Source organism: Lathamus discolor, chromosome 3 (genome assembly GCF_037157495.1).
Source record: "Lathamus discolor isolate bLatDis1 chromosome 3, bLatDis1.hap1, whole genome shotgun sequence".
NCBI lineage: Eukaryota > Metazoa > Chordata > Aves > Psittaciformes > Psittacidae > Lathamus > Lathamus discolor.
In genome coordinates, this window is record NC_088886.1 from 20,624,373 (window position 1) to 20,644,239 (window position 19,867).

The window sequence follows — 19,867 nt, forward strand, 5'->3', positions numbered from 1 at the left end:
TGTGTAGTACTTAAATCTAGAGCAATGGAAGAGATGCACTGCTTAGGATGGCAGAGTCCTTCATAAACTTGAGGAGAGACCCTAGAGAGTGCCCTTCAGGCATATTTTATACACCAGGCTGTGCAGGGCACACTCATAATTGTAACATGATCAGTGTATTTTCAGAGAAGCCACAGCTACCACATACATCATGGGCTAATGCAGCAGGTGCCCAGCAACAGCATGCAGATTCACAGTACCAGTTGAGAGCTGCCATATGAATGTGCTGACCCCTCCCTGGGCTCTGCAGGGACTGTTTGTTTTTTTCATGGGACAGCAGTCCGTGCAGCTGCTTGGCCCATGCACACCCTGCCCAACAGGGTAAGACAGCACCAAAGTGCAGGCCCAGGAGCCTGCAGTGCCGCTAGTGTTGAAGTCTTGGTGGGATAGATGGGGTCCAATGTATGAGCTCAAGTCCCAGTATCCCCTCCTTGTGCATGCTTAGAAAACCAGATGCATGTCTCTTCCTTTGGGAGGGACTCAGTCATCAATGGCTCCACAGTGCAAAGAGGGCAGGTGCGCTGAGCGGGGATAACCAGCAGTACTCCACCACACTGTACAGCATGTAGCCCAGCAGCAGACCAAAGAGCACGTCTGTCATGTTGTGCCTGCCCAGCATGACCCTTGAAACGCTGACAATGAGAACCCAGAGCACCATGAGGACCCGCAATGGGATGGCTAGTACCAGGTGGCGCAGAACGAAGCGGCAGACCAGGGCAGCTCTGGTAGCATGGCCTGATGGGAAGGAGTACTTGTCCACTGAGATGGTGACAAACATGTCCATCTTGTTGTGGGTGGGCCGTGGCCGTTTGACAATCCCTTTCACCACTGCCACCATCACGAGATCCAGCAGCAATGCTAGGAAACAGTAACAGTGAGTGAGCAAGGTTTGGGTTTTGGTTTTGTGTTTGTTCATTTTGAGTTTGTTCATTTTAAGTTGGTTTTTTTTCTTCCCTCCATGGAAAACAAAGCAAGAATCAAAGCAAAGCCATTAGCTAAGGAGAAAGCACTTGGCTACCAAAACAAGCTAAGAGAAGGCAGTGTTTCCCATGGTTACAATACCGAAGCAGGGGGAGCATCCCAATGCTTGGCCTTCTCCAGCATGAGCATATCTTCAATCTTTCCTCTTGTTGAATGCAGCCTTGCATGCCAGACATCTGCCTGCCACAGCCAACAACAGGTCTCTGTCTGGCTTGTACCCAAGGGCTTTTGTGTGTAAAATCTGATCTTGACAAGACTTGGGGCTCAAACCAACCCTTAACCTGAAGGCAATAGAGGAGTTAATAGACCCCACAACTCCCTGACAGCCTGTGCTGAGTCAGCATCGCTTTGCTTACCCTGGTGAGTAGGTGTCAAATAGATGTGCACGAATGACCAACCCATTTCAAGCACTCAGCCACAACTCAGTGTGAGGGGCTCTGAGCTTGTGTGGTGCCAGGGCTCCTGCAGTCTAAATTCTCCCTGCTACTGGGGTGAATGATGCCAGAAAGTTAACCACGCTTTGGTTTTCAATATCTTAATAAAGGATGATTTTAAAAAATGGTGGCTTGCCCCCAGAGAGCTAAAGGCTGTTACAGTAAAAGTCTGAGGTAAAGCATCTGTGAGGAGTGTTGAGTGAGTATTTGGCAAGAGCGGCTTCTCCTGTAGGGGAGAGTGCCTTCTCCATCCCTGTTAGCTTTGTTGGCACAGTGCTCAGAGCCAGGGGTACTTCCTCCAAGGAAGTCTTGTGAGAAAAACCAACTTCTGCTTGTCCTAAGGCTTGTTTCTTGGACAACAAATCTGATGGTCACTTCAGTTCATTTACTTTGGTTAATCATTTAACAATCTCCCCTCCATGTAAACCTTGTTCAGTTGCTTTTTCTATATATGGTTCTTGGGTATGTTGGACATTAGGGAACACTCCTTTCCCATGTGAGTGTTGCAGTCCCGGGACAGGGCCCCAGAAAGGTGGGTGGCTCTGACCAGGAGGGTTGAGGGCTGGACAAAGCCCGGGTACTGGAACAGACCTCCTCGGAGCAGACATCAAGTTGGAGGCTTCCAGGTCCCTTCCCTCTGCTCTGCTTTGGGACTGTAATTTAACCGTGTGCTGCTAAATGAAAAAGATACACAAAACCGTGTTTCCTACCAAGCAAATTTCAATTCAAATTACAGATGTGAGACACTAATCATCTGCAACTTAAAGAGTAAGAACTAGGAATCTGAAAAGGTCTGTTTGCTCTGGAGCTCCTAGTTTCTAAATGAGCAAAAAAGAGTAAGTAGACCTAGTAGGACAGAACACTGGCAGAGGGGGGAATGGGGGGTGGGGATATTACACCACACAAGATTAAAACGCATGCTTTAAATCAAGTATCCTCACTGGCTGATACAGAACAATCCATGCAGGCACTACCTGCAGGGAGTCCAAGGGTGTAGACATCTGTGTGGCAGAGCAGCTTTTCAGGGAGTGGGCTGGTGTCTCAATACTAGGTAGCTGCACCCCGAATGTGCTGTGCTGATAAGCTGAAGAGGTAAAAGCGAGTTCAGTTCCCTGAAGGCTTTGCGCAGCTGCAGGAGCAGTTTACCTGTCAGGAATTTCACTGTGTGTGGTTGCAGCTGTGACGGATGAGCCATACCCGTGCCACCAGGCACCCCAGATGGGCCTGCACCAGTTACCCAATATCCTCAAGGCTACAGGAAGACTGAGGTTTGCTCAGTTCTGCCCCATCCTTCAGGTCCCATCCTCCCCCCTCGGCTGCAGGCAGCCCCTGCCTGCAGTGCCCCTTCCTGAGTCCCCAGCCTCACCGAAGAGCAGGTTGAGCAGCACCTCTCTGGCTGCTGAACTGTCGCTTTGGCAGAGCCCGTAGAAGGTGCCAAGCAGCCAGGGGATGCCGTGCCCCGAAATCTCGATGACCTTCATGAGAGGGCGGGCGCTGCCCCAGGTCGAGCCCTCTCCGGCGCAGACGCCCAGGCGCTTGGATGCCCAAAGGTCAATGGCCAGCAGAGAGCTGAGGGCGATGCCCAGGAAGGAAGGGTTCAGTTTCATGCAGTCCTCCTCGGGCATGGGGGCTGCCGCGGAGCTGCCCGACTCCTTGCGACGTGACGGGCTGTCGGGGGAGACGGGGCTGCGCTGGCTCACGAGAGACAAGAACTCGGGGCGGCCGCTGCTGCTGCAGCCGGCGCGTCGCTCGCGGCTGCTCCGGGGGCTCGGCATGGCGAGAGGAGGCGGCTTGGGACAGGTGGGGGGGCTGGTCAGCGGCTGCCAGGCCTGTTCTGCAGAAGGGGCCCGGGCGAGGAGCTTGCCTGTCACCCCTGCCCGGGCCTACGTCTCCGTGTCCCGCTACCGGCCCCGCACTCCGCTCGGCCCCGTGGCCTCCCGGTAGCGCAGCGCCGGGGCCCAGTTCCCCCTCCCGCTGTGCCGCGGGACGCCGCTCCCCGGTACCAGGCGGACCCGGCGCGGTCCCGCTTCCTCTTTCACCGCCCACCGTGACGCACCCTGTTGCCATGGAGACAAAGGACCCCGCGGAAGGACTGAGGCGCCCCCTGGCGGCGGGGAGGTCGCTCTTCTCCGCCTTGCTCCGGGGCGGGGAGCCCGCGGGCTCGCCCCGCCTCCCCGCCGCGCACGTGCCCGCCCCGGCCGGCGTACGGCAGCCGGCGAGGGCCGCAAGAGCTGCGGCGGCGGCGCTTTCGCCCTGCCGGCGCCGGTGCGGGCGCCGGTGCGCGGGCGGCGATGCGCGGCGGCTGCGGGCGTGCGGCGGCGGCGGGGGGACGGGCCGCCCCCCCGGCCCCGCGGCTCGGCGGCGGCGGGTGACGACGGCTCGGCGGCGGCGATGGGGTGCCTGCAGAGCGTGGCCTGCAAGGCGCGGGTGCGTCGGGAGCAGATCGTGGTGTCGGACGTGTCGGCTACCATCGAGCCGGCGGCCACCGCCATCGAGGAGAGCTCGCCGGTGGTGCTGCGGTACCGCACGCCCTACTTCCGCGCCTCGGCCCGCGTCCTCATGCCCCCCATCGCCCGGCGGCACACCTGGGTGGTGGGCTGGATCCAGGCCTGCAACCACATGGAGTTCTACAACACCTACAGCGACCTCGGCGTGTGAGCACCGGCACCGCCACTGGCACCGCCGCAGCGCGCTGGGTTGGGGGGACGGGATCTGGCACCGGGCATGGCGCCCCGGCTGCACTGGGCGGGAGCGGGGATGCAGAGGCCCCACGGTGTGCCCCGGGTTGGGTATGGCATGGGCCCCCCAGCACCCAGCGTGGGCAGCACCCCTGCGCGCCGCCTGTTGCACCTGCACCCCATGTCTGCACCCACAGGTATGCACGGGTGTTACCTTCACCCCAGCACCTGCTCTCGGCACCGTCCCTGCCCCGTCAGGCCGGACCTCGCAGTGCCCTGGCCCTCACACTCCTCTCGCCCTGCAGCTGGCTCCCGCACCAGCTGGGTGGCCAGAAGCTCACTCGTTTGGTGGCCACTGTCCCTGACAAGTGGCTGGTTTTCGTGGGGCTGTGTCATGTGTGTGGGTGTGCTGGGGGAGTTGCCCCCTGGGCCTGTTGAAAGGGGGAACCTGTGCAGTGCTGTGCAGAAATGGCTGCTGGAAACCAACTTTTCCCAAGGCTGGGCGTGCGGGGGACTCGGGACAAAGCTGTTGGCTCTGCCATTGTGTCTTTTGCTGTTTGAAAGGGTGATGCAACGTGGATCTGGAGATGGCTGGAGGGTCCATTCTGCAGCTTGCCCAGGGCAGCAGGCAGAGCAGCGTGTGCAGGCATTAGGGGTGCTGCCTGCCCATGTCCTTGCGTTGTGGCAGATTCGTTTGTGTTGGCACTAGAGCACCTGGGGACACGGGAGATGGCAGAGGCTGTCATTTGTCAGGGGGATGGTGGCCACTTGCAGGCAGTTCTAGATACATCTGGAGCTGGAACCTGGACTCAGCCGGAGGTTTCACCAGAGCTCCCTGTTTGTAATTGCCACGTGGTGATTGTCTCCCCGGCTGTAGCCCCGCAGTGTTGCTAACATGGTTGTCAGCCAAGATTTGGGCTGGAATTTCCCCCCCAGCCATACTGCAGGGATTTCACTGCACCAGCAGCAGGCGTAATTGTGGTATCTAATTATTGTGTGTGCCTCTGTGCTTTACAGGCGTAAAGATCACAGACTTTTATTGCAGGAAGGGGCTAGTGCTGCGGCCACAGTGCTGCAGCTGGTGGATGGAGAAGGCTGTTCTCCAGCCCAGGAGCTGATTAAGGAGAGGGTGACCCCAGAGAGACCCAGCAATGAGTTTTGGCCCAGTTGGTTTGATTGCAGGTTAATTAAAATAGTGTTGTGCTGGCAGAACAAAGGCTTCAGCTGGCCCTGAAGGCTCAGTGAAGGAACTGAAGCCAAATTTGTTCTTAAGTGAGGTCCTTGAAAGCTAGCTGCAGGTGGGGGGACAGTCCCCATACTGCTTGCCTCCATGTTGCTTGCTGGGCACTGTTGCTGTTGTTTCCCTGCTGACCTGGCTTTTCCCTTCCCGTTCACTAGGTCAAGCTGGGAACTGCCTGACCTGCGAGAAGGAAGAGTAAAAGCCATCAGCGATTCGGATGGTGTGAGCTACCCCTGGTACGGAAACACCACAGAAACTGTAACCCTGGTCGGGCCCACTAACAAGATCTCCAGGTTCTCAGTGAGCATGAATGACAATTTCTACCCCAGCGTGACATGGGCTGTCCCTGTAAGTAACAGTAACGTGCCGCTGCTGACCAGGATTAAAAGGGACCAGAGCTTTACCACATGGCTGGTGGCCATGAACACCACCACCAAGGAAAAGATCATCTTGCAGACTATAAAGTGGAGGATGAGAGTGGACATTGAGGTTGATCCCATGCAGCTGCTGGGGCAGAGGGCACGGCTGGTGGGAAGGACTCAGCAGGAGCAGCCCCGGATCCTCAGCAGGATGGAGCCCATCCCACCAAATGCACTAGTGAAACCCAATGCCAACGATGCCCAAGTCCTGATGTGGAGACCCAAGCGAGGCCAGCCTATAGTTGTGATACCTCCCAAGTAGATCAGCGCCAGGGCGCGCATGTGAGGACCTGGGAGCTGTCGGCTTGCTGCAAATGAATGGGGTTCCTGAGCCAAAGCAGACCTCTTGGGTTCTCCTGCCTTTGTAGCTGTGGTTGGAAATGCACCTCCTTCTTAGTCAGAAAGAGAGCCTGGCTGGCACGGGCATGTGGAAGAGGGATCACTGAGCTGGAGGATTTCCCAGGAAGCAGAATCAAGTACTTCTAGGGGCTTGCGGCTGGCAAAGAGGCTGTCTGACCTAAATGAGTCATCTTTCCTTGAAGGGCAATGCAAGGAGCATGAGGGCGATCAAACCATGCCGCTGGCAAATGTTGCTTTCCACCCAGCTGGAGGTAGAAGCGGAGACCATGTCTGCTGGACGTGGAGGGCTCCTGTGGTGACCCTTCCTGCTGGATCATGGGTGCCCCCGCGGTGTCTATACCTATGCATTTGGATCGATAATCGAGCCCTGGTCCTGCCCCCTGGGGCTGGGCAGGGGATCTGGGAGTGGAATGGGAGCTGGCAGTGCCAGCTGCTGGGCTGGAGCCTGGTGCTGGCCAGTACCACTGCCCAGGATGGGTTTTCCACAGCTGAGGGGAAGTGGGACATGTTTTGCATGCGTCTGGGTGTGTTTGGAGTAGTTGTGAGTGTAGGAGATGCCATAGCTCTTTTCTGTCTTGGAGTGAGATCTAAGGGCAGGTTAGATGTCCTTTCGTTTTAAGGTGCACTAATCCTTTGCAGTTCCTCTGCCCCCCCAAATCCTGCTGACCCTTTTCTTACAGGAGCAAAATTGATTCTCAGCTGAATGAGAAATCGGGAGCAGTGCCCATTCACCCTGCCCAGGTACTCACTGACTGTATGTGGGGTGCCCAGACCAGCTTGGAGGTGCCCTGGGACTCACACTCTTCCACTGCAGACCCAAGTCCTTTGCAAGAAGTTGGGTGCTTGCTCATTTTCCATACAAATGCTGGCTCATGTGGAGACTCCTTCTCAGCCACCCACAGAGCAGGATGGCTACTGGCAGGGACACTGATGGAGAGGATGGCACGCCTTGCAGTAACTCCCCAGGCTCTGCAGGGATGGAGATCTCCTTTCCATGGGTTGGAGGCAGGGATGTGAGCAGAGGCTGTGCAAGGCAGGCCTGGGTTTGCGTGGGAAGGAGGTGAGCATTCTGCCTGGGCATTGCCTCCTGCTGCTGCAGGTGCTTGGAGGGTAACAGGGTTTTATTTGTCTTTCCTGTTGCCCCTCACTGCCTGGATCACTGGCGTCCTCTGGGGTGGTGTGGTGCTATGGGCTGCCACCTGCAGCTCCCACTACCTTGCCCTCGAGATGCAGCAGAGGCATAAACCATTGCTGCCCTGCCTGTGCCACAGGCACCCCATTGCTCCTGGGCAGATGGTTATGACTTTCGCTGCTTTCTCTGCTCTGTCCTCTGCCCCAGCATGAGCCCTGTGGCTCCTCCAGCTCATGTCCCTGCCTTCATGCCATGGGAGGTTTGACCTGCCCTGGGGATGTGGATAATTCCCACTGGGAGGGTTCCATCTTCTGCCCCACTGCCAGGAGAACCTGGGGAGGGTCACTGTGTTCGGCACTTCCATGCAAAGCCTTTTGTGTGGTATTAGTAGCACTGCCCTCAGCGTTGCTTTGCTTCCTGTGGTGTGCTGGCACATCTCTGGCATCGCTCTGCAGAGCTTCGGCCATGGCTTGTGCTTTTCCAGGGCGGGATGTGCACCCTGGTCCCTTCCAGCAAAGGAGCTCCCCAGGCATCTTAGACCAAAAATCCATGTGAAATCCCTGTGCTATTTATTATTCTCAGTAGTGTTTGCTGCTGATTGGATTCTTATTTATTTTTCCCTTTGGGAGTATTGCATTTTGACGCCTTGACGCACAGTTTCCCATGCTGAGGCCGGTGGTCCTACTCCTCCTGCTTGGCCTCACTGTGGGCTGGGAATCTGCTGCTTTTGGTGCCTACACCTGGATTTTGCTGGGGGCTATAGCCTTGTGGTGAGAGAGGTTTGGAGGGAGAGGGGGCTCTAAGTCTTGGTTTGCTTGTTTTCTGGAGCAAAAGTTCCACTGGGAGCTTGCCAGTGTGGGAAGATGTCCCACTCTTATGAGACTCTGCCCATGGTTTTGTTCTGATATGGGACTGATGGCAGCTTTTGCTGTCACTGATGTTTTGTTTCTCAAAAAGCATGTGTGGAGAAGGGTTAGAAACTTTAAATACAATTTTCTGTAGTCTTTGAGAAAAGAGGAGGGATAAGTACCTTTTGGTTTGAAATAAGGCAGATGGGTACTTTTGACCCAGTGGGACAGAAATGTCTCTAGCAGCATCAGAGCTAAAAAGCCAGTGGAAGGGGTTCCCCAACAGACGGGAACTCGAAGGCTGCGTGCAGCCGTCAGACTGGGGAGATGCTGTGGCAGCACTGTGGTGCCTGCTGGCTGGGAGAGCGAGGATGCTGGTGAGGGGTGCTGTTGAATTTATTGGGATGTGCTGGCTGGCCACACTGGGACAGCAGTGTCTGCCATTTCTGTCCATGTATATCTGCAGTGTCCCCAGGGCTTGGTGCTGCCTGGTGCTGGTGTCGGGCTCCGTGCCCGGCCATAGCCTTGTGCCTGAGCTCCCAGGACTGCCCCAGCCTGCAGGCAGGCTCTGGATGAGCCCTGGGGCCATGCCTGTGCTCACCCCTCTGGGCTTCTGCTGGGCTGCTGTGCCTGCTCCTCTGATGGCTGGATTTGATGCGCTTAACTCTGATGCACTTCACTCAGTTTGATGTGTGGGTTGTCTACATGGGCATTTCCCTGTTTAAAAGGAGAAAAAAAATTACGAAAGTAGTGTGCAGAAACATGCAATTCACATGTTCACAAAAGGTGCATGTTCACTTTGGCTGGAGGTGCTGGGTGAGCTCAGTAGCACCCACCGGTAGAGCCCAGGCACAGGGCTCTATGTTCGAGTGAAGGGGAGGAGAGGGAGGGAGGCAACAGGGGAGAGCTCCAGTGTGTGAGCTGGGGTTTTGCTTACGTCCCTGTGGCCTGCAGCTGTACTGATGGGGGCCTGAAGCTGGAGCCCCAGCTGCAGAGCCCATGCCAGGAATGAGTACCCAGAACCCTGGGTTCAGTTGCCCAACCGCACTATGGGATGCCTTCCCTGCACCCCCCTTTTGCAGTAGCACCCTGTTATCTCAGGGAGGAGCAGGTCATGGAAATGCCCACTTGCACGTTCCACTTGCCCTGAGCCTCGGGGTGCCCCTTCCCCTCTATCCTGTCCTTGGGTCACTTATTTATTTATCTAGCTATCTACCTACCTATTTATTTATTTATTTACTTGAGGTTTAAGTTATTTATTGTTATTTATTGACGGCTGGAAGTTGGGGGGTTCATTTCTGCTGCACGGTGGGGGCAGCTGGGTTCCCCCCCCCCAGCCCCCTGCATTTTGGGGTGCTGCTGCATGTTTGGGAGCACTGCTGGGGAGGGATGATTGAGGGCCCCCCTACTCCCATTTCCTTTTGGAGCCGGGGGAGAAAAGGAAGGGAATCACATCAGTGCTTGCAGGGAGGACACCCAGTGCCTGTCCCTTTCCTGCAGAAGCTTGACCTGTGCCCCCTCCCTGGGCACTGTGCTCCTTCCCATGCCCATCTGTATTCACTGATCCAGCCTCCTGGCATTTCTCTGATGGCTCCTGCTGGATTTGCTGTTGCCAGTTTCTGGAGATGGTGAGAAGAGCCAGGACGCGTGGATATCACTATGGAGAAAAGACCAAACCAGGTATTCTGCTGCCACGTGGGGAAAATCGGAAGAAGAGGAAAGCTGGTTTTGCAGAGTGCCTTAAACACAAATGACTTTACTGATGAGGGGGCTTGGACTTCTGTCTCTGGATGTTATTACCAACTCAAATGTTGCATTTTACTTCTCTGGGATTAAAAGAAAACCACTTGACCTGTACTGGAACCAAACCCTGTGTTTGCTTGAGTCCGTCTGGCGGGCTTGCACCTCTGAGGCCACGGTAGTGTGGGGGAACAGGCAAGAATTCATGGGCTGCCTCAGCAGTGGGACCAGTGTCTGCCCCTGCCAGCTTTAAGCCCCTGGGTACGGTGGGAAGACTCATTCCCCCTTGTCCTGACTTGCAGGTGGCTTCTCTGGTGTCCCAGAGAGGTTGTGCTTACATTGCAGTGTCCCTTCCCAAGGGATGCTCAGAGCAGCCTGTTTACACAAAGCTTGCTGTGGGGATGTGTCCTCAAGCTTCCAGAAAATTGGGCAGTCAGCTGGAGAGCTCCGGGCAGGAAGCAGGCAGCCCTTTTTCCCTTAGGAAACCAGATCAAGAAGAGGACTGTGTGCTGAGGGAACAGCAAGGAACCAGGAGCTCATGCAGCCCAGCTGTGGGTAACCAGGGAAGCTGCCAAGCTCAATAAGGCTGAAAACTACACAGAAGAGAGATGTTTCCCCTTAAATTGCAGTTCCCCCTTCCACTTTTCGTACAGTGCAAGAGGGGGAACAAAATTCAATCCAGCTGTTTTTATCTTCTAGTAAAAATAATACATAGGGATAATGCAGAATTTCCTAATGAAGGTTCATTTTAAAGCTATTGGGGAAAAAAATACCAATCTTCAATGTATAGTTCTTGAAGGTAATTAAATATTAATATAACCACTTCTTTTTTGTAATGGAAGGGGGAGCTCTCTGAAATGCAGCCGTGTTTGGAGAAGGATGTGCTCAGGGTGGCCTGGTCTGTAGGCTGGTACGAAAAGAGGACAGTGATGGCTGGCAGGAAGAGCTGGTGGCTCTGATTGTTTTCCAAGGACTGATGGGCCACATCCCAGGTGCTGCCCCAGGATTCGGGTCTGCAGAATGCTGGAGGGTATCTCATTGCATCCAGTGTGTTGCTCACATGATCATCACCACTACTAGTCCTCACTTGCTGTGGGGTAAATTTGTGCCTTGAGCCAGCCAATTTCTTTAAGAGTGTGCTGGGCACTGAGAGATGCTGGCAGATAGCCTATGTGCTTTTCAGTGAGCAGGTTTCTTCTGTAGTGTTCTATTAAGCCATTGCTCACCTCTTGACAAATCCCAGAGATGTAGGCATGGAAGAGCAGGGAGGAGTTCACATGGCTTCTATCATGCCTGCTCATGCCCTGGAATCAGTGCAGGATGCCCCCCCAACCCAGCTTCTTACGCAGGCCAGGCTGAGGCACATTCCTGGAGTAGGTCTCGCCTCCTTCTCACCACTGAGTCTCTGCTGTAAAGCAGGGGCAGCACAACTGCCCTGGGCCCCCTGCCTTGTCTGAGACTCTGTCATGGGACAACCTGTGTTTCCTGAGTATCTTATTTACAGAGCAAGAACAAGGTCAGTCAGTGCCGCTGTCACCCACTCAGGAACATGTGCACACATTCCAGTGGCACAGCCACAAAGGAACAAAGCAGGTGGTGCAGGGGTGCCATGGATGCCAGCAGAGGCAGACAGGGGATACTGCAGGCAGTACTGAAGATCAGTTTATTTGCTCTACTCCCTCTTCCCTAAAACCTGAAAACAACTTCCAGCAAGATATGAGAAAGCCATAAGAAGTGAGAGATTTGGCTCTGCAGCTTCTCCCCTACGCACAGGACCAGATAAAGGTGTTAATGCATTAGTGACAGCTGCTCTGAAAGGCACACAGCAGTTTGGAACCCCCCAAAACTCCCTAATGGGAAGTGCGTGAACTGAGCAGGACACCCCTCTGGGGCCTGGCTGCTAACACTGCACTTCTTACTGTGCCTCCAGGAAAATCTCATCTGGTTCTGAAACAGGAGACTCCACAGCACAAGCCCCAGAGCCCCCACTGGTCTGCTAACCTCTTCCTTGTGGGGCTGATTCAAGGCAAGAACACTGGGGGTTTTAGTTTTGAGAAGATGTGGAGGGTGAAAGGGATGGGGAGGACTGGTTTAGTATTGCAATGCATCATCAGTGTAACAGTACGAGGCTGCTGGTTGCACAGTGTTAGAGAGGCAGGAGCTGGACACAAGAAAGGCTCCTGATGCCAAACGATGTGCAGGATGGTTGGTCAGACCTGCTCACTCTGGCTGTGGGGTGTAACGCAGGTACTTCTTGCCCGATGGGAGGTCCTTCGTGAAGACTCCTTTGGGAAAGAGCTTCTTGGCTTCCTCATCAGGTAAGGTGGGCACGACCATGACACTGTCACCAGGCTGGGGAGCAAATGGAAACAGTGAGAGCAGCAGAGGAGCTGCTGGATAGAGGAGCAGGCCTTGATAGAGCTGGCACATTCCTGCCTCTCCAGGAATGCTCAGCCCCAGTGTCCCAGGCATATCCCCTGCAGCTCTGCCTGGAGCTGACAGTGAGGACTGAGTGGGAGCTATGTAAGGAGGTATGAGTGACGTCAAAAGGGAGAACTGCGCCTTCTGCCAGCCCTGCCAATGGGATCCCACAGGCCAGCTCTTTCCCACAGCACTCCCACGGGAACAGGGAGTAACAAGAGGGGAATCTGGGTATCTCTTAAGATGCAGGAGGGACCACAACTAAGCAACTTCAACTAGTAACCTTCTATGAGGATAAGTCTCTACTGTGTACATGCTACGGAAATTTCTGTGCCCACAACGGCCCTTCCTGGCTCAAAGGAAGGAGAGCAGTGTGTGGGCCTGGGAAGGGTGCGCCACACCTGCTGCTGTGCTGGCTTTGAGCAGACTTGAGCACGCTGACACCTGGTAGTACCCTTCCTTATCACAGGGCAGGACCTGCCTTGGCACAAAGCTTAAGTACTGATAGCCAGAAAGGGCAAGCTGAGTATTTGCTGGCACTGGGCGCTGAGGGCTGGGAAGGGAGGTTCTTAAGGCTGATTCCAGACTGCAGCAACCCATATCCCACAGTCTCATCAGCTTTCCCCACTCCATGAGTCACCCTCCAAAGGAGGCTGGTTGACATTTCAATGCATGTTTTCAGTGGACAGTTGTGAGCTTTGCACCCCTCCTCACCTTCCAGTCCACAGGGGTAGCAACTTTCTTGTATGCCGTCAGCTGCAGGGAGTCCACCACTCTCAGGATCTCATCAAAGTTTCTCCCAGTGGTGGCTGGGTACAGTATGGAGAGTTTCAGCTTCTTATCCGGGCCAAAAACAAACACCTGAGTACAGAGAGACAGGATCAGGGCCTGGGTAAAATCCAACTGGTCTGCTGCATCTGCTCAGCCCTGCTGCTCCTCCCTTTCCTGGAAGGTAGTATACTTGATCGAAGGTGTTGGGACAGGGGAGATGCCATGGTGGGGATCTAGAGCAACAAATGATGCCCAGAGAACACAGTGTATGCTTTGAGTGCCCCTGTATCTAATGCCAGATTGGTTTGCTACTTGAAATGTTTCTTCCCCTTGACCTGTGCCTTTCTAATGCAAGCACTGGAGTCCAGCAGATCAAGCTCTTTTGTCCCCTCTGTGCTAGGACAGGCACAGCCAGGATGAGCTGGTGGATGGAGCTGCTCCCAGCAGGCCAGCGTTACACCAGACTCTTCTTGCAGCACAACCCATGGATCTAGCCCAAGGAAGTCAACCTAGCTCTTGAGGATGGTCATGCCCATCCAGGTAAGCTGTGCCCATTTTCAAACCCAGCCCCACAGACACAGCGCAGGACAAGTGAAGCCTACTGCTGAGAAGGCTGCTGCACAGCAGTGCTCCAGGTACTCACCACGCGAGCAGTCAGAGGTATGCCATCCTTGTCCCGCTCATCTGGGTCCAGCATTCCAAGCTTGATGGCGAGCTCCCGGTTCGCATCAGCAATGATGGGGAAGGGCAGTTTCTCCTCTGGTTGTCCTCCATTGTATGCATTGATGTCCTGCAGACAAAACATGGCATGCTCGTGCTCATTGTTGAGGGTACCACCACAGGAGGCAGAGGCCAGACAGAGAGATCTCCACACAGGCTTTATGTGTGTGGGGCAAGCTCCTGCAAGGGGCCATGCCGAAATGTGTTCAGCAGCTACTCTACAGGAGCTTGTGACTTACTTGGTCCCAAGTTTGTGACTTACTTGGCCCCTTACTTGCAAGCTGGGACAGCACAGCCTTCCATGAAGTTTCTCTGCTTCCAGAAACTAGGTGACAAACCAGAAACCTGCCAGTGCCAGGCTGCACTTTGCCTCACTCTTAGAGGTTAGTTGTTAGGTTGTCTATGCTCACATCCTGTGGCTCACCTCTGCAACTGCCTGTGGACCAGCTATTTCACCCAGGCAGTGCATATGGAGAAATAGGGAAGTCCTGCCCATGCTACTGACAAGGGGTGATTTAACCACCTTTTCCTGAGAACAGAGGTGTTCCTCCTCTGACCCTCTCCAAGTAATCTAGCACTACTGACAGATGTGTTGGTGTCACACCTGAACTGAACTGTGCTCTTAAGGTACAGTTTCTCTAGTGACAGACCAAACCAGCAACTCTAAAGCTAACAAACGTACTGTGTCGAACACTTCACAGGTCTTGTATGAGGAACTAGTTCCACGGAGCAAGTCACTCCTAGCTTGCTTAAACAAACACTTCTGAAAATAGAGTGAAAGTCTGAGTGCAGGTGAAGCATGGCTGGGACAGAAAACAGTCCCCTTCCACATCTTTGCAGGCACTCCCTTGTGACCATAGTTTATGAGGTTGTTCCTTGTGCTAGTCCCAGCTTGACTCGCTTCACAGCGAAACTGTATTTTGAGCGTCTCTGAATCTGGTCTGGACTTGGCCAAAGCAGTCGAGTTACTCTTGTAGTTTGCAGTACCACCCATACAGGTCATGCTGAGCCACAGCAGGGCTGGGAGGAGCCTGCTCAAGGCAGCACAAGCAGATCAGCTGCCAACATTAAAGCAAGTTTAATCTGCAGTTTCTGCCCCAGAACAGAGCTGCCTATTCCCTCTGTTCTCTTTATGCTACAAGGAGACAAAACTGACTCCAGCATTGACAAAAGCTTCCCATGCACCACTGTGGTGCATTATCAGCTGAGCTGGTAATTTGAATGTACAAATCTCCCTCCCTTCCCCAGGCTTTGAACGCAGGGGAAAAGGCTGAGTCCTGCTTAGAGGGAACTCAAGGACGGCAGGGTTAGAAATGCTGCCTCTTGGCACTGCCCACTGCTGCTTGGCATGGCAGAGGAAGCAAGAGCAGGCAGAAGGGGCTGTAACGCTGCCCCCGGCAAGCCTTATCAAAAACAGAGTACAGAAGGAAAGCAAAGCTGGAGAGGCCAGCCCATATGAAATACCCCCCAGTGTCACAGGAGGCTGTAGATAAAGGTAAGACAGTGACATGCCCCCCCTCCTCTCTTCAGAATGGATGCTGCAGGATGAAGAAAGTTTCTGAGAAGCAATACCTGAATCCTATGTACTGTAACTTGTTCCAAAATGCACATAATTTCATGACCTGGGGATCTCTGTACAAAACAGCATAACAAACCCCACCCTATTTTGCAATAAAACACTCAAGACTTGCTTACTCCCCAGCAAATCATTTTCTTTCCAGCATCCAAGCTGAAACCAGACATCACTGCAGTGCTTTATTCACTCTTGACTCACCAAGGTGAAGGCATCAGTAGCCAAAGAGAACACCGAAGCTTCCTCCAACACGCATAGCACATGCCAGTCAATGCTGCTTACGGAGCTCATGCATTCAGCCAACCTTTGGAGAAGCACTGCACAGACTGGGGAAGTAGGACAGTGGGTTCAAACCCTGGCTGAGCTACAGGCTTGCTCTGAGTCCTGGAGCAAGCCTCTGGGTCTTGGCTAGAGATGCCCAAGAACAGCAGTGACATCTTTGACTGGGAAAGCAGAGCTGAGCAGTGACATGAGAATTATTTGGTATACTCTGGTCTAACCTTTCAGGCCCCATCTGCCCACTGAAATTTGGCAGCAAAGCAAGCAGAAGTTTGTTTTTTCATGCAGAATTTCAGCCATCTCTCCTGCCCACTTTATTCCTCGCAGGCTGCACTCCAGATAAAAGCAGTTTCATCCTCTCACTACTGCTAGAAGCTTCATCCAAAAAGAATGCATAGGCATGTAAAGGAACACTGCACAGAGAGGCCTGCCTGAAGTTTTGCTCACGCTCACCCCTAGGATTTCTAAGATCTAGTGAAGGAAACTGCAGTTTCTAGATTTCAGTCTAGCATTTAATGAAGTCTGCTTCTGTCCAGACAGTCAGCTTCTGCCAAGGCTCTGTATGTCTGTTAAGCTCTTTTTTAACATGTGGCTGGGCAGGAGAACCCTTAGGGCACTGCCCCCACTCTCAACCTTGTGGTAGGCCCAAACGCTTTCCCTGTTTAGCTCTCCACGTTATCTGAAGTTCTTTTAAGCTTTGTCAAGGACAAAATAAAAAGGATCATGTGTATAGGCAAGGCCTAGGAGCAAAGCAATCACATTCCTGTCCTCTCTTATACCCTCCATGATGCATGCATGGAGGTTCATCACTCCTCTATGCTCCCCATACTGCTCACAGTGCTGCAGCCTGACATGTCCTCCTGTTCCCAGGCTAAAGAGCTCCAGTTGCTCTGCACTGAAGCAGACCTGCCCAAATCTGAGGCAGTCATGTTCCCCCTCTGCACCTTTTCTTAATCCATCTCACAGGCTACAGGCGAACATTTCAAACACAGACTACATGGAAGGCTCCAGTCTGCTATGGATTTGTCCTCACCAGCTGGATCTTTGCTCTGGTAGACAAATGGTGCTGAGCTGTCATGTCCAAACCACTGCCTGTGAGGCCTCTCCCAGCCTGACAGAAAGCTCTCTGCAGCTTGGACTACTGCCCTTTGCCCTTCTCCGTGCTTGTTCTGGACGATTTTCTAAACGTTTCTAAACTCTTGTCTCCCATTAGATAGTGTCAACTGACTGTTCTGCAACTTCTGATTTTACCTTGAGGTTGTGCTAAATAATTCCATAATATCAGCAAAGTCAGCTCATTGTTCATATGTTCACACGTTGTTCATATACTCATATCTCTTCCAGATCATCTGAGTGTGCTGAACCCCAAACATCCCTGCAGACCCTCAAGGGGGCTCACTGCTTCCCTTCTTTGACACAACTTACCACCTCGTCCTGTCGCCCTCCAGAAAAGAGCCTGCCCTTCACAAAGCTGCTTTTGTCAAAAGCTTCTTGGAAATTTTAAGACTTCGTAAAAGTCAGCAGTAACTTCACATGGCTTTAGTCAGCCATGAGATGAGACTCCCTTACAAAAGCACAAATTTTCTGCTATATTTAATAGGATGTTATCTGCTAATTTGACTGGTGGTTTCAGCCAGTTTGACTGGCATGGAAATCTTATTTACCGGAGTGGGATTTGTACACCAGTTTTCCCAGGCCATTCTGGAGCCTGGAGCGACATCAGCCATGCACCCCTCAGGAAAGAAGGTCAATTTAAGCAAAAGGTAATTAAGTAATTTCTAAAGCCAGTCAGTAATGAAACAATGTTGGAGTGTGGATATTTCTCACTTTTACTACCTCTTATTGCATGCATGTCTTACTCCTGGAAAGTGTGAAAATATTCTCAATGTTAAGAGCAAATTAAAAAGCAGGTAATTCACCCAGCAATTTCTGTCCTCTGGCCGTATCCCTCTGAAATGCTGATTTTACACCCCTGCCACCTATGAGGCCTGGAATGTTACTCCCTGGCAGCACACCACTGCTGAGGCTGCATCTGAAGTTGTTAATAAGTTTCTTTTATGTTCTTTCAGCAAGCTATTTAGTTCCCATCTTTTTATATATTCCTTTTATGGTGGTTTTATATTTAACGTTCTCCTACTTGTGGTTTCAAGTTTAACATGTCCCTCTTTGTTCTCTGTTTTCTTTTCCGTGTCTGGGCATGAACTGTATCCTTTGAAGACTGCATGTTCACTTCTGATGCCTCCTTTCCTTTCCTGTTTTATTACAGAACTTTTTGAAGGTCTATGGAGAGACTGCTTTCCTTCAAGTTTTGGCACCACCTTCACTTATGTGTTACTCTTTCAGGTGTTGGTGGGAGAGCAGTAATACTATTTTCCTCTTATTTCAAAGTGTTAGTACCTAGAGTGCCCTGGACTTTGTGGAGTGCTCCAAGAAGACGGAGCAGACCTCCTGTTCCTGCTCTGAATTTTAGCCACTCCTATCCTACATGCTTTGGGATTTGAGATATGTAATGCTGAGCCTCTGCTTTGTTCTGTGTGGAATCTTCCTCTAGCCTTCAGAGCAAAGGCAGCAGTGCAAGCTCCCCTTGTGCCTCCTCATGCCCCATACCTTGCTCCAGCACATGTGATCTTGGACGCTGTCAATGGAGAGGGCAATCATCTTCACATTGCGCTTGCTGAACTCGGAGGCCAACTTTGCTGCCCGGCCAAGCTCTGTGGTGCAGACGGGTGTGAAGTCCCGCGGGTGGGAGAAGAGGATGCCCCATCTGAAAGAAGAGAGCAGGAGATGGCATTAGGGTGAGATGTTGTTTCGGTTTGTACCACAGACAAAAAGCTGTATAGATTGCACTGTACAGAGACTACTGCGGGAACAGCTCATCTCTGGTCTGTCTTAGAGAAATGGGAACAGAGCTGGAGGGCTACAGTAAGGCACCCTGCAGATGGCTCACCAACAGAGCTTACAGGGCAGTGACCCGGCTAGTGATGCTACAAGTCTCTTTATACAATATGTGTACTACTTGAAAAAAAGGCAGCAAACCCCCATATAGAAGCTGCCCAAGAAAGCTATCATGTGGGTGGCTCAGGCTGGAACATACAGTTTTAAGAAGCAATGCATCTTATTTTCTCACTAAGAGGGTTCTTTTCTCCCCATTTGCCCAAGCTCACAACACTGACAGAAGCGGACTCAAACACCGATTCAACCTTGCCAAGCACTGCAGGAAGCGAGTCCTAAATGTGCTGTGCCAGCACTCTCCTGCTCCAGCCAGAAATGGAGCAACTCTTTTTTTTGTTTTGGAAATAGAACCTACAGGCAAGTGGCTTTCCACTTTCAACAAGCGGCTCCCACAGGACCAGACCCCTATGCTACTGCTCGAATATACACCTTCGCAAGCCCAGGCTCACTCCCCAGGGACGTACGGGACATACGTGACACGCGAGCTGATCTCTGGGGCTGCCCCGGACTGAGCTGTGCCCTGGCAAGCCTGGCTTTGCCCTTGTCCGGGCTCTGCGGTTTCCAGAGCCCGTCTTTGCTCTCCTTGGGCTCGGCTCGCCCCTGGCGAGCTCTGCCGGCCCCCTGGCTGCGCAGCCCGCAGGAAGGATGGGGAGAGGCGGCTCCCCACGCTCGGCGGGGCCTGCGCGCCCCTCGCCACCGCGCTCCCCCGGCACATCGCGGCCCCGGCCCGTGTCGCACACAGCGCGGCGGCCCCACGAGGGGAACACGAACGTTTCTGGGAGAAGCCGGCCAGGCGCCCACCCGGGGGCGGGCATGACCGGCCGGGCCCGTCCGGAAATAACGCCCCGCTCTCGGCGCCCGACGCGGAAGGCGATCGGCCCGCGGGACCCTGCGCCAGCCTGCAGCGCGGTGAGCGGCCCCTTTCCCGCGGGCCGGCCCCGGGGCCATCCCCCGACCCTGACGCCCCCCCCACCCCGAGGTGCCCCGCTCCCGATCCTCCTTCCCGCGGCGCTCACGAGTCTCCCAGGAAGTCGTGGAAGCGGATTCGCCCCTGCGTGGTGTCCGCCTCAAAGTCGGGCGCCTCGTCGCCAAGCAGCAAGCCCGGCATGGCTGAACCCGCGACTGCGGCTCCGTGCGCTGCCGCCTCTGCACATGCGCGCGGGCACCGCCCCCTCCGGTGGCGAGGGCCCTGGGCTGTCACATGATGGGTGGTCGCTGTGCTTTACGGCTGCCGTCGCACTTTGTGGCTTGGGAGGGGAGGGGGGTTTTGCTGTCTTTCT

General features: G+C 53.8%; 3 protein-coding genes across 5 annotated transcripts; 1 reads left to right on the forward strand and 2 right to left on the reverse strand.

The window, feature by feature from the left end:
* Positions 1-136: 136 nt before the first annotated feature.
* Positions 137-3,540, reverse strand: PLPP6 (phospholipid phosphatase 6). Its single transcript, XM_065673970.1, has 2 exons — positions 2,821-3,540; positions 137-897 (listed from the first exon to the last, which is right to left on the reverse strand). The coding sequence occupies exons 1-2, from the start codon at positions 3,227-3,229 to the stop codon at positions 527-529; spliced, it is 780 nt and encodes a 259-aa protein (XP_065530042.1). The 5' UTR covers positions 3,230-3,540; the 3' UTR covers positions 137-526.
* Positions 3,541-3,774: 234 nt separating this feature from the next.
* FAM78B (family with sequence similarity 78 member B) lies at positions 3,775-9,999 on the forward strand. 2 transcript variants are annotated; one of them, XM_065673968.1, is made up of 2 exons: positions 3,775-4,108; positions 5,531-9,999. In XM_065673968.1, the coding sequence occupies exons 1-2, from the start codon at positions 3,846-3,848 to the stop codon at positions 6,051-6,053; spliced, it is 786 nt and encodes a 261-aa protein (XP_065530040.1). In that variant the 5' UTR covers positions 3,775-3,845; the 3' UTR covers positions 6,054-9,999. The 2 variants fall into 2 exon arrangements, with proteins under 2 accessions (XP_065530040.1, XP_065530041.1); XM_065673969.1 differs by lacking the exon at positions 3,775-4,108 and adding an exon at positions 4,115-4,329.
* On the reverse strand, positions 7,830-19,766 carry PRDX6 (peroxiredoxin 6). 2 transcript variants are annotated; one of them, XM_065673972.1, is made up of 6 exons: positions 19,604-19,766; positions 18,243-18,399; positions 13,707-13,853; positions 13,007-13,153; positions 12,088-12,223; positions 7,830-8,848 (listed from the first exon to the last, which is right to left on the reverse strand). In XM_065673972.1, the coding sequence occupies exons 1-5, from the start codon at positions 19,693-19,695 to the stop codon at positions 12,092-12,094; spliced, it is 675 nt and encodes a 224-aa protein (XP_065530044.1). In that variant the 5' UTR covers positions 19,696-19,766; the 3' UTR covers positions 7,830-8,848; positions 12,088-12,091. The 2 variants fall into 2 exon arrangements, with proteins under 2 accessions (XP_065530044.1, XP_065530045.1); XM_065673973.1 differs by lacking the exon at positions 7,830-8,848 and having other exon boundaries at positions 11,509-12,223; positions 19,604-19,756.
* Positions 19,767-19,867: the final 101 nt, after the last annotated feature.